This window comes from Megascapheus bottae, chromosome 30 (genome assembly GCF_031878675.1).
Source record: "Megascapheus bottae isolate mThoBot1 chromosome 30, mThoBot2.hap1, whole genome shotgun sequence".
NCBI lineage: Eukaryota > Metazoa > Chordata > Mammalia > Rodentia > Geomyidae > Megascapheus > Megascapheus bottae.
The window spans coordinates 5,515-19,658 of NC_143538.1; the positions used below are offsets into that span (position 1 = coordinate 5,515).

The 14,144-nt window shown below is 44.6% G+C and overlaps 1 protein-coding gene across 1 annotated transcript; it reads left to right on the plus strand.

The window, feature by feature from the left end:
* Positions 1-311: 311 nt before the first annotated feature.
* On the plus strand, positions 312-3,231 carry LOC150044042 (uncharacterized). The gene is made up of 5 exons (XM_090321422.1): positions 312-470; positions 666-860; positions 1,714-1,761; positions 2,232-2,446; positions 2,864-3,231. Exons 2-5 carry the CDS (start codon positions 829-831, stop codon positions 3,229-3,231), a joined length of 663 nt encoding a protein of 220 aa, XP_090177548.1. The 5' UTR covers positions 312-470; positions 666-828.
* The last annotated feature ends 10,913 nt before the right edge of the window (positions 3,232-14,144 follow it).

The following is a 14,144-nucleotide window of genomic DNA, read 5'->3' on the forward strand; positions in this document are numbered from 1 at the left end:
CAGGAATGGGCTCCTGGAAGCTGAGACATGCCAGTAGCTAGGGCTAGCAGAGGATGTTGGGATTGGACAGACAAGGTGAACTGTGCTGTGGACTGTGTCTCCATGTGCACATTGTGATGTGGGGAGGGGAGATGTCAGCCTCCAGTTGGTCTTGTGTGAGGAAGCAGCATAGGTCATTGGGCTGAGAGGTGACCCTGCCTCCCTCACAATGGAAGAGAGCATGGAACCCTGATAGCCAGGCAACCATAACTGACTGTGGGCTCACGCCAGCTCACTTGGCCTGTGACTCAGGAGCGAGAAACATGTTCTCGTTTTGTTTTCACAGGCCAAGGGACTCAAGTCTCAGGCAAGACAGGCGTGACGGCCTCACAGAAAGCTACCGACACTGGGTCTGCGCCCAGCCACGAGCCCAAGGTCTAAAGCTCTTTTCCAGGATGAAACTAAGGAAAGCACAAGGCAATTCAGGCCAGGTATGTTCATGATAGGAAACCTATTTCACCCCATCCTGGCCCATATTAGAACCTTCTTTGTGTGTGTTTTCAAGTGTCTGTCTCTGCTGAGAGAATACATTCTGTGTAGTTTTCAATGTTCTCTATCACAATTACTCCATATAGAGTGTGCTCTCATTTCCACATTTGAAAGATCCCTTCTCTTTACCACCTTAGGGCCGCAGTGATTCAGCCCAGAGCCGGAATGGGCCGCATAATCTATGGAGTCGGGAGGCAGGCCTGCTGGAGAGGCTGGTAATTAACCTAGTCCCTGCCTACCAGAAGGGAGACCTCTTCTTTGTCCGAAATATTTCTGCATAACTACAGACGGTGGGGGACGATGGAACAAGTGATGGATATGATCTTTAAAAAGTGAGTGTTCCCCCTTCAAGCCCAGGGCTGCTCAGCCGCCCGCCTAGCACCTCCCTGAGCCTGTTCTTTTCACTGAGGTCTTCTCATGGGAATGAAGGATGAGACCCAGAAGTGTACACCCTGGCTAGATTTTTTAGGACAGTGTCACCAAGGCATTCCTTTCCCTCAGAAGCTACTGGAACTTCAGAAGCCTGCTTTCTGAAAGGGCTAGAATTACAGGCATATGCTAGTGGCACCCAACTTGTGCCCTCACCTAGGTTGAGGCCCGAAGTAATCACATTTCCAATTATAGATAAGGTGTCAAAGTAGCAGTCTTGGAGGCTTGCGGAGTACAAGTAGACAGAGGAAAGGCTGGGGAGGTGGTAAGGAAGCTGAATCACTTCTGAGCCATCAAGGAGGGATTATGCAGGCTTTACTTGTTTATAACCCTGGAAGCGTTTACGTTTTTGGTGTGTGTTCTAGACCTACATCTTGACCTCAGGGCCTGAGTGCTGTCCTCTTGGTACTCAGAGCTAGCACTTGCCAAGTGAGCCACAGGTACAATTGCTGCCTGTTGCCAGTTCAGTGAAACTTAATGTGTTTAGATTTTTACTGACTAGACTGTTCTCCATCTGTGATTCTGAGTTCTCAGCCAGTGTAAGAGCTAAGAAAAAAGGCATGAGCCACTGACACATTAACTTTGGACAAATGCCTATAAGAGTCTTAGCAGAATACTCACAGAACTGTATAGACATATCTCCCTGGTTTCCCTGTCACTTTTACATTCCCATGTGGGACTTGGCCAGTACCACAGGTATCCTGTTAACTTAGAAAGGGAGAACCATGGAGGTGACTTCTTCCTGTCCTCCCTTAGGTACAGATATCTCCACCGTTACTGGGAGGAAGATGAGAAAACCAAAATGTAAGTGGGCTTTGGCACAAAGACTTGTGCCCCTCCTTGCTAAATGGGCATCATTGAGGCTTCTGCACCAAAGTGCAGATTTCTTGTTTGCACACCACTTGTGACTTCCTTGGGTGGGGGGGCAGCTTGGGACTTCAGTGGATTTCAGAGGACACCGCTGTGGGTGTGGGTGTGTTGTCTAGGGATGACAGGAAAGGCTTTGTGCAGAAAGTCAGATCCAGCGTGGAATCAACCATCAACCTTCTCATTGCCTGTCACAGTGAGAATGGTGTACACTTGTCTTTCAGAAGTTTCTAGAGGCATGTTGTGAGGAGGATCCTGCTCCCAGGTTTCCTCTCCCTCTTTCCAACATGCAGGTCTGTGTATAGGACCTCCACAGCATGCGAGTCCAGCCACTAAGTGGCTCAGGAGGAAGGCACAGAACGGGCAGGGTGGTGCTCATAGTGTGCTTGTCCCCAATCTGCCCACAGCGCCCTCTGCTCTATTATCACTATGTGGATGGACTGCTGCCCTGGTGATTTTTATAAGTGCCAGAACCAGGACACCCTGCATGAGCTCATGTACTATGTGTGGCTCTACATGCCTTCCTCGGACCTACTGCTCCGTTTAGAAATCATCCTTTCTGATCTGGAGAAATCCGTGAAGAAGGGGAGGAAGGAGTCCTTGTATAGGCGCTTCAGAGCTCGTGAGTAGGGACGGACGGGACCTGGGTCTCTTGGGAATGCCCCGGATTGGCCGGGACAGGATACCATAGTACTACCCAGCTTAGCAGAAATGCCCTTTTATGGATATGCTCTGCCAGCCAACGTCTGTTCTCTTTTTGAAAGTACTAGGCCTGAGCCACAGCTGAGAAAGACCCAACCTTCAGAGTTCAATCCAATCTCCAATTCTTTCTTATTTTTTTGTGGGTTATGGAGCTTGAAGTAGACTTGGGCACTCCCTGTGCTCTTCAGCTGAAGGCCACTGTCCTATAAATGGCCCTGACCTTTGTCCCTGAGCTTTTCAGCACAAGGCTACTCTCCTAACCTTGAGCCAATGCTCCTTTGCCGTTTTCTAGAGGTTAATTGGAGATAAGAGACTCAGATCCTTTCTCCATTCTCAGGTTGGCGCCGCCATAGAGCAGCCTCTCCTGAACTCCCTATCAGTATCCCAGCAGTGATTTCAACGATGGTGACCCGTGAAGAGCTGGAACCATCACTGGACTCCGCACAGCATGTGAAGCCAGAAGAATCTGTTAATGGTGTGGAGAAGCCCGAACAGGCTTTGTGTCCTGTGTACAGCGAATGCATTCTGAACCCCACCAATGTCACCCAGGAACCTGCCGGTCCCCTGCAGGAAGAGAAAGATGATGGAGACTCTCCCCTGACTTTTACTATCAGCTTAGATCAGCCCTGTTTGAGTGAAGTCATCACTCCTGGGGTGCAGGATAAAGCATCCCTGAGGGGCTCATGGAGTATGTCTCCAACCTAAGTTCAAGAGAACCCCTTAAAGATGTCAAAAAGGTAGTGTCAGTCGAGGAAAGTGAGTCTGTTCTCACAGAATATCCAGACACATCTGTCCAGCTGCACGAGATCCAGTCTCCACCTGAGGAACTAGAATCTGCCCCTGCCCCACCTCAGGAAGGAAATCCCATCTTCACTGAGGCAGTAGATCTCCTTGAGGACTCTGACTTAGAATATCTTCCCGAAGGCAATTTGGAGGCTGGTTTAGATCTTGATATTCCCTCCCCCCATCCTGAGAAAATCTTACTCTTTCTTTTGTAATGGCTGTTGTAAAATGTGCTCTCTATTTATTGCTCTAATTTTATTAAAATGTCACTGTTTATATTATGTTGTACAATAAATCAAGTACTGTGGTTTTTGTCACCCCCCTCCCTATATGATGCCCTCGACACCTGGATCCTGAGTGGGGAGAAATGTAGAGTGACCTGGAGCTGTGGGAGGAACTTACTGGATATACATGGAGCAGTTACATGCACAGGGAATGGCAAGGAGTAAATGGAAATCGGTTTTTGGTGGAAGCAAGGAGGTAGTTTGGCTCACACCTCTAACACTAACAACTTAGTAGACAGAGATGTCTGAGGGTCTAGGTTCTGGGCCATCCTTGGGCTGGAAAGTTCATGAAACTCTTTTCTCCAGAAAACCATCAAAAAAGAATTGCTAGCTTTGAGTGAAAAGCTTAGTGAAGCCATCCCAGACTGACACAGAGAAGGGGAGAGAGAGAGAGAGAGGAGAGAGAGAGAGAGAGAGAGAGAGAGAGAGAGAGAGAGAGAGAGAGAGAGAGAGAGAGAGACAGAGACAGAGAGAGACAGAGAGAGACAGAGAGAGAGAGAGAGAGAGAGAGAGAGAGAGAGAGAGAGAGAGAGAGAGAGAGAGAAGAGAGAGAGAGAAGGAGTGAAGATACAGAGACAGACAATGTTTTAGATTGGTCTGTCCAGATTGGCTTAACAATGGGATCCTCAGAGCTCGAACTTTGGCCTAGTGGTAGAGTGTTTGCCTAGCATGCATGAACACCCGTGTTCAATTCCTCCATACTACATGCATAGAAAAAAAAGCCAGATGTTGTTCTGTGGCTCAAGTGGTAGAGGTATAACCTTGAGCAATCCCAAGGACAGTGCTTAGGCCATGAGTTCAATTCAGGACTGGCAAAAAAAGATGGAGATCCTCAGATCTCAGCCTCCTTAGTAGAATCACAGGAGTCACTGATGCCTGGAGAAGCCAGTACTTTGTCACTTTAGCCAGAGTGGAGCTGTGTTATACAATTCGACCAGTTAAATTCAAGGAAATAGTAGAGTAATTCAATCATCTGAAATGGGAACTTCATTACTGTTTTTCTTCCAAAGGAAAAAAGCATCCTGGGAGAAGAAACATAAGCAGCTAGCTCCCTGTGCAAGAACAAATGTCCCTGCATGCCTGAATGCTTTCTCAAGGTGCTGGAAGACCCTTAGTTTAGAATCCAAAGATGCCAGAGACTAGGCCTGATGTTTCTGAAGCCCAGAGTGGAGCCTGGATTTCAGTCTGAACATTCTGCAAAGCCATGTATATGGCCATCAGCAGACAAGGTGTGTGTGCTGTGTGTGTGCTCATGACTCTTAGGAGGTTGCCTTCAGAATGGACAGGAGAAACTCTGTGATGGATCCAGGCTACGTGGCTGTGCTCCTAGGTACTGCATTGTGATATTGTGTGGTCGCATGGATGCATGCACGTGCATGCCTGTACATACATTTGTGGCACTCACTGTTCCCATTCAGATCCTAGGAATGTTCTGACAAGTTCAGTGCAGACACTGGGACAGACATGCAGTCTTCCTCTGCAGGAAGGTTCTCCGGGCTGAGAACTCCAGCAGGAGGGGCTTTCCCTTTTTTCCTCTCCTTTTGGTCATCACTCACATCTAGTGGAGTTGGAGACAGTGCTCTGTGGATCCTGACAGCCATGAAAACACTTGACATTTGCAAGTGTTCTTTAAAGACAAACACTGGAAGCTCTGTTTGCTCTTGAAATAATGAACTCTCTTTTTAATTTTTATATATACTTCTTGTAATTAATTGCAGGGTTACATTATATTCACCAGATAGAAGGTGCATTACTTCACATACATTAATACCACTTCTCATGTCTTGGTCCCCATTTACCTCCCCCCGACCCGCACCCCTCATCTTGAATTCCCCCTTCCCTATCCAATTTCAAATAACCAAATACACATTTATCCAACATATCAGATAACAAAGTGAAATACTGTAACAATAGGAGATAACCAAGGGACAGCAAAAGAAATGAGGGATAACATAGTATATTAAGGACAGCAATCACTCGTTATATGGCTTTTATTTTATATCCTAGAGGTCCTTTCATTTTGGGTCATACTGTATGACCTTAGGTATCTAGTATAGCTATTGCAAATCTCTGTTAGAAGAGCCCAAGGTTTCCTCTAATTATGACAAATGAGGGAAACCATTGAGTCTATGTTCCTTTGAATCTGGCTTACTTCACTTAATATGTTTTTTCTAAGTCTTTCCCTTTCCTTACAAATGGGGTGATGTCATTCTTTCTGACAGCAGCATAGAATTCCATTGTGTATAAATACCACATCTTGTTCATCCACTCATCAACTGAGGGACATCTTAGTTGGTTCCATATCTTTGCTATGGTAAAGAGTGCTGCAACGAACGTCATTGTACTACTGGATTTAGTATGTCCTTGTTTCTGGACAATTGGGTAAATGCCAAGTAGTGGAATTGCTAGGTCACAGGGGAGCTCTATGTTTAGTCTTTTGAGGAACTGCCATACTGCTTTCCATAGTGGTTGAATAAGTTTGCAATTCCACCAACAGTTTAGTAGTGATCCCTCCTGGCCACATCCCCTCTAGCATCTGTTGTTATAAGTTTTTTTTTAGCCTGGCCATTCTAACAGGAGCAAGGTGGAATCTTAAGAGTTATTTTGCTTTGCATTTCTTTTATGACCAGAGATGCCGAGCATTTCTTCATGTGTCAATAATGACCTCTCTCTCTGTCACTGTCTCAGTCGTTCTCTCTCTCTCTCTCTGTCTCTCTCTCTCTTGCTCTCTCGCTCGCTCTCTCCTTCTCTCTTACACACATACATAAAAGGACAGGCAGAGAAGGAAGATGGCGCCGAGACAATAGGGACGCTGCCTACCTCTCTCTGACAAAAAGAGAGAACCAGGGAGTCCCACGAGCCAACTACCTTAAGAAATCTAAAACAACAAAATCAAAAGGCAATGGAGAAGGACTCAAACTGGAAAAGAAATCCAGATAAAGCTCACATCCAACTTTCTCAAAGAATTCGGAACGCGAGGACCCCTCCCCCCACCTCTCGCCGCCGGATCCAAGCCGCGAAAGCCTCAGAAAGCCGCGAAAAGTGGCAGCTGGCGCTGGCTCAAGCTGCGAAAAGCGGCTTGAGAGGGTGCCTGCTCCACACCGGGAAAGCGGCGAGAAACCAGAACAGCAAGCAGTGGAACCCAGACGCAGAACACAGGCGGCGGCGGAGACCTGAGGGGAGTGAAAGACTCTCCACCACCGTGGAGCACCCGCAGACAGACGCAGAGGCGGGAGTAATACAGCGCGTCCCCAAACCCATCGGGAAAGCGGAGCGGGTGCCAAGCAATAGAACTTAACTCAGACCCCAACACCCCGCCCGTAAAGACTGGCGGGAGCAGGGGGGCAAGGAATTTAGAATCCTGTCCCTCCCCTCAACAGCCCCCTCCCTCAGGCCATTGACTGGAGATTGACAGGCGGGCTACCTAAGACCCAGGACTCCACCAAGGGAGGCTGGGCTGACCCAACTCCCACCCGCCCAACGGGCTCAACACCCAGCCCTCTGACTGGAGACTGACAAGCGGGCGGACCCTAAGACTCAGCACCCCACCCAGGGGAGGCAGAGCTGTCCCAGCTCCCACCCGCCCACCAGGCTCCTCTCCCAGGCCACTGGATCTGGTGAATGGAGGGCGCTGGGAGCCTGCCTTACAACAGTGGGTAGGGGGTGCGGGAAAATAGGAGCCAGCATCTGTCCCCCCTCAATTCTTGAGCGGGGCATCCTCCAGCTGGGAATCCTGAGCAAGACAGCACCGAGGGGCCCCCCACAGTCACAGACTCTGACAAAGCAGTGGAAACACAGCAGGGATCTGAAGGGCCGACCAGCAGCCAAGCTCCCCTTCTGAGAATCAAAACGGCGAGGCTCCGCCCTTGGAGCCCACTTCCTCAGCTGGGCCCCACCCCTGGGAACAGAGGGGTCTCCTGCTGGTCCTGCTGAGAGCCCCTGAAACTCTCAATCCCCAGACCCTTGGCTTGGGGCCGCCCCTGGAAGCAGCACAGGAAAACGTCTGCCAACCGTGCTCAGACGGAAGCTCGCAGATCCACCCCATGGTCCACTCTGAGGCCACTGGTTGGGCTAAGAGCTAGTCGTGCAGCAACACATAAGTTTTATTCTAATACTTTCCAAACTTTGTACTCAAATACGCTACCTACTTACCCCCTGACCTCTCTCATTCTATTTTTCTATCTCTGGACCTCTGTTCATCTTTCAACCCTTATACTACATGGACCTACACTTGATGGCTGTTGAGCAACACTGTATATCTAGGTGTTTAATTATTCTCTAGGCTCAGAGGGACTTAAGGACAATAGAGATTGGATTGAGAGGCTTATTGTTTTGGGTATAAATCGCTTATCAGTGGATGTATTAGACTGGTCGGTAACTGCACAAAAAGAAAGAGTGATAACACCAATCAAAACTTGTGAACATCTAGAGTCTGCCAGCTACAGAGGTCCAGGTTGCTTATATCTGAAAAACCATAATCGTGTTTAGTATTAATCTTGCTCCCATTTTCAAATGGGCAGAACAAGAAACTCAAGAAGAATGTCAAATCAAGAAACAACATCCCCCATCCAATGTAAACAGACAATGGAACAGTCACTGGCAATCCTAGAGGAGAGTCTTCCAAGTGCCGTACAAATGCAATTGATAAACATCATTAATGAAAAATGTGAAAATATAAAGAAAGAGATAAGGGAGGAAGCCATAGCTGAACAAGAGGAATCCATAAACAAGGTGATAAGTGAAAAAGAAGAAGCCATAAAGGAGGCCATAATAAAGGTTTTTCAAAGAAAGATGGGTGAATTCATAGAATCCACAAATAAAAATTGACCGAACTCCAGCAAATGTTCAAAGAAAATAAAGCTACTGAGCTAACCACTCAAATGGAAATCAAGGAGCTAAAGAAATCCATACATGATCTAAAAGAAGAGATGCAAGGCATCAAAAATGAGCAATTAGTAGCAAGGGAGATGAAAAATAAAGTAGATAGCTTTGATAGCAGGTTAGACAATGCAGAGGAGAGAATTTCCGGGGCTGAAGATAATTTAGTTATTATAGAGAAAGAACAGAAAATGAGTCAATCCAAATCTAGGAAAAATGAGAGAGCGCTTCAGGAGGTCCAAGATACAATTAGGAAGCCTAATTTAAGGCTAATTGGTATTGAGGAGGGCGTGGAGAAAAAGGTCAATGGTATTGGAAATATACTTCAGGGAATCATCTCAGAGAATTTCCCAAATATCCAGAAGGGCAGGCCCATCCAGATACAAGAAGCTTTTAGAACCCCAAACAGACCTGACCAGAAAAGAACATCCCACCGCCACATCGTAATCCGAACTGGATCAATAGAAACCAAAAAAAAAGGATCCTAAAGGCAGCCAGGGAAAAGGGTTCAGTAACCTATAAAGGAAAACCAATCAGAATAACCCCAGATTTCTCAGCAGAGACCATGCAAGCAAGAAGTGACTGGAAGCATATATGTCATGCCCTTAAGTCAAATAACTACCAACCAAGAATACTGTACCCAGCTAAGCTCTCATTCATAACTGAGGGAACAATAAAAACAGTCCATTCCAGGGAAAAGCTGCAACAATATGTCGCAACAAAACCAACACTACAGAGAATTCTCAAAGATGTTCTATACATAGAAAACCAAAATAAATGCAATATAGGGAAAGAAATGGCACCTAAACAGCATACCATCTAAGGACCACAAGAACTGTCAAGACACAGGCCCTAATAAAAGCTTTTAAAAATGGTAGGAACTAATAAATATCTCTCAATCCTAACTCTCAATATCAATGGACTTAACTCTCCAATTAAACGGCAAAGGCTGTCTAGTTGGATCAAAAAGCAAGAGCCATCGCTCTGCTGTCTTCAAGAGACACATCTTACCCCAAAAAACAATCATCTTTTGAAAGTGAGAGGTTGGCATAAACTCTATCAAGCTAACGGCCCCCATAAACAGGCTGGAGTTGCCATCCTCATATCAGATAAAATAGACTTCAAACTAAAATTAGTAAGAAAAGACAAAGAAGGTTACTACATACCACTAAAGGGATCTTTCCTCCAGGAAGACATAACGATCCTAAATATTTACACACCCAATCCCGGAGCTCCGAACTCCATCAAGCAAACTTTACTTACACTGAAACCATGCATAGATCGAAATACAGTGATTGTCGGAGACTTTAACACACCACTCTCACCTATGGACAGATCAACAAGGCAAAAACTCAACAGGGAAATCTTAGAACTGAACAACTATATAGACCAACTAGATCCAACAGACATCTGCAGAATATTCCACCCAGCAACAACACAATATACGTCTTTCTCAGCAGCACATGGAACATTTTCCAAAATAGATCACATCTTAGGCCATAAAACAAACCTGGACAGATTCAGAAACACTGAAATTATTCCATGCACACTCTCAGACCACAAAGGCATCAAATTGGAACTGAACACAAATCTCCACCAACGAAAACCCTGTAACTCATGGAGACTGAACAACACATTGTTGAATCACCAATGGGTCATCGAAGAGATCAGAAGAGAAATCCAACAGTTTATGAAATTTAACAGTAAGGAGCACACAAAATACCAGCTCCTTTGGGACACAGCAAAGGCAGTACTCAGAGGAAAATTTATAGCGCTGGGTGCCTACAACAGCAAGTTGGAAAAATTGCAAACCAACAAGTTAATGTCTCACCTTAAGCTCCTGGAAAAAGAGCAACAAACCAACCCTAATCCCAGCAGAAGAAAGCAAATTATTAAAATCAAAGCAGAATTAAATGATTTAGAATCCAAAAAAAAACTATAGAAAGTATCAACAAAACAAGGAGTTGGTTCTTTGAAAGAATTAACAAAATTGACAAGCCCTTAGCAAATCTTACCAAAAAAAGAAGAGAGCATATCGAAATAAACAAAATCGCAGATGAAAATGGTAATATCACAACAGAAATTACCAAGATCCAGAATATCATGAGGGAATACTTCTCAAACCTTTACGACAACAGATTTGAGAATCTAGATGAAATGGATGAATTCCTAGCCAATATTAACATAGCCACACTGAACCAAGAAGAACTAAGCCAACTCAACAGGCCTATTTCAAGCTCTGAAATAGAAATGGCAATTAGAGAACTTCCACCGAAGAAAAGCCCAGGGCCAGATGGATTCACAGCTGAATTCTGTAAGGTCTTCAAAGCAGAGCTCACACCAATACTCCTCAAGCTCTTCAACGAAATTGAAAATGAAGGTTCCTTACCAAACTCATTCTATGAAGCCAGTATAACCCTGATCCCCAAACCAGACAGAGATTCATCAAAGAAACGGAACTATAGACCTATATCTTTGATGAACATCGATGCAAAACTTCTCAACAAAATACTGGCCAACCGTCTACAACAACTCATCAAAAAAATTATGCACTATGATCAAACTGGATTCATCGCGGGGAGGCAAAGCTGGTTCAGCATACGCAAATCAATTAATATAATTCAACACACCAACAGGAGCAAGGACAAAAATCACATGATTGTCTCAATAGACGCGGAAAAGGCATTTGACAAGATCCAACACCCCTTTATGTTAAAAGCTCTGGAGAAACTAGGAATCCATGGAACATTTCTCAATGTAATAAAGGCTGCGTATGAGAAACCCACTGCTAGTATTACACTTAATGGTGAAAATCTAAAGCCATTCCCTCTAAAATCAGGAACGAGACAAGGATGCCCACTCTCTCCACTCCTCTTTAACATAGTACTAGAATTCCTAGCCAGTGCAATAAGGCAAGAAGCAAGCATAAAGGGGATCCAAGTAGGGAAAGAGGAAATAAAACTATCCCTCTTTGCAGATGACATGATTCTGTATTTAAAGAATCCTATAGACTCTAATCCCAAGCTCCTTGAGCTGATTCAAAACTTTGGAAGAGTAGCAGGCTATAAAATCAACCCTCAAAAATCAACTGCCTTCCTTTACGCCAACACTGAGAGGAACGAGGCAATAATCAGGAAAGAAACTCCTTTCACAATAGCCTCAAAGAAAATAAAGTACCTAGGAATTAGCTTAACTAAGAATGTAAAGGACCTTTTTGACGAAAACTTTAAAACCCTAAAAAAGGAAATTAAAGCAGAACTAAGGAAATGGAAAAACCTCCCATGCTCCTGGATTGGAAGAATCAACATTGTGAAAATGACAATCGTGCCAAGAGCTCTCTACAAATTCAACGCAATACCCATCAATATCCCAATGGCATTCTTTAAAGAAATAGAAGAGGCAATCCAAAATTTCATATGGCATAATAAAAGACCCCGTATAGCAAAAACACTTCTTAGCAGAAAGAACAGCGCCGGAGGAATTTCAATTCCAAACTTTACACTCTATTACAGAGCTATAATTATCAAAACAGCTTGGTACTGGCACAGGAACAGGCCTGAAGACCAATGGAATAGAACTGAGGACCCAGATATTAAACCACAGTCCTATGGCCACCTAATCTTTGACAAGGGAGCCAAAAAAATAGAATGGAAGAAAGACAGCCTCTTCAACAAGTTGTGCTGGCAGAACTGGTTAAGCACCTGCAGAAAACTAAAGTTGGATCCTTCTTTGTCACCCTGCAGTAGAATTAACTCCAAATGGATCAAAGACCTGGAGGTAAAAGCTGACACACTGAAAACTTTACAGGAGGGAATAGGAGCTACACTAGGCCTCCTTGGCACAGGTCGCAACTTTCTTAATAAGGACCAAGAATCACAACAAATCAGAGAAAGGCTGGATAAGTGGGACTGCATTAAACTGCAGAGCTTTTGTAAGGCAAAGGACATAGCTAGTAAACTAATCAGGAAGCCTACAGAGTGGGAGAAGTTCTTCACCAACCGAACAACGGACAAAGGCCTCATATCTAAAATATATCAACAACTCAAAAAATTGAATCACTCCAAAACTAACCTCCAAAGTAACAACCATCCCATTAAAAAATGGGCCAAAGACTTAAAGAGAGTCTTCTCTGAAGAAGAAACAAAAATGGCCTATAGACACGTGAAGAAATGCTCAACATCTCTGGTCATAAAAGAAATGCAAATCAAAACAACTCTAAGATTCCACCTCACTCCAGTTAGAATGGCCAGGATCAGGAAAATGAATAATAACAGATGCTGGAGGGGATGTGGCCAGGAGGGATCACTACTACACTGTTGGTGGGAGGGCAAACTCGTTCAACCACTATGGAAAGCAGTGTGGCAGTGCCTCAAAAGGCTAAACATAGAACTCCCCTATGACCCAGCAATTCCACTACTTGGCATCTACCCAACCACCCAGAAACAAGGACATACTAAATCCACTAGCACAACGTTCATTGCACCACTATTCACCATAGCAAAGATATGGAACCAACCTAGATGTCCCTCAGTTGATGAGTGGATCAACAAGTTGTGGTATTTGTACACAATGGAATTCTATGCTGCTGTCAGGAAGAATGACATCGCCCCATTTGTTAGGAAATGGAAAGACTTAGAAAAAATCATATTAAGTGAAGTAAGCCAGACTCAAGGGAACTTAGGCTCAATGGTTTCCCTCATTCGTCATAGTCAGTAGAAACCTTGGGCTCTACTAGCAGAGATCTGCAATAGAGCAAAATCTTGATACATAAAGCCATATAATGTGAAGCTAATTAAAAGGACCTCCAGGATAGTGAAACAAAAGCCATATAATGAATGATTGTTGTCCTTAATGTACTATGTTGTCTCTCATCTCCTTTGCTGTCCCTTGTTATCTCATATTGGTATAGGATCTCACTTTGTTATCTAATATATTGAATTTATTTGTATTTGGATATTTGAAATTTGATAGGGAAGGGGGGAAAACCAAGACGGGTGGGGGGTGTGGGGGGGAGGGAAATGGGTACCAAGACATGTGAAAGGGTATCAATGTATGTGAATTAACGCACCTTCTATCTGGCAAATATCATGTAACCCTTTTACTAATTACAATAAAAAATAAAAAAAAATTTTCCCTTACAAGGACGAACACGTGTAAAAATGTCTATATGTGTAATGTGAGTTTTTAATACTTCTTTGCTTTTTCCATCTCTATAAGTTTTGGCATTTGCTCCAGATGACAGTACAGAGGGGCTCCTAGGATAAACAGATGATTAAGATACAGAAAGCTAATAAAGTCTTTAGAAATAGACGTCAAAATATGTAGAAGAAGCACATGGCAGGCACAGAGGACCCTGAGAGGCAGAAGGATTTGTTCAGGATGAGAGGAACCGTGGCAGAGAAGGCATGGATCTGACCACCCAGGAATGGCTCCTGGAAGCTGAGACATGCCAGTAGCTAGGGCTAGCAGAGGATGTTGGGATTGGACAGACAAGGTGAACTGTGCTGTGGACTGTGTCTCCATGTGCACATTGTGATGTGGGAGGGGAGATGTCAGCCTCCAGTTGGTCTTGTGTGAGGAAGCAGCATAGGTCATTGGGCTGAGAGGTGACCCTGCCTCCCTCACAATGGAAGAGAGCATGGAACCCTGATAGCCAGGCAACCATAACTGACT

Excerpts from the sequence above, each read along its gene's own strand:
- LOC150044042 (XM_090321422.1), top strand. The coding sequence starts at position 829 with ATGGAACAAGTGATGGATATGATCTTTAAAAA. Across the intron at positions 861-1,713 it reads ATGGATATGATCTTTAAAAA|GTACAGATATCTCCACCGTT; the intron begins GTGAGTGTTCCC and ends GTCCTCCCTTAG. Across the intron at positions 1,762-2,231 it reads GAAGATGAGAAAACCAAAAT|CGCCCTCTGCTCTATTATCA; the intron begins GTAAGTGGGCTT and ends ATCTGCCCACAG.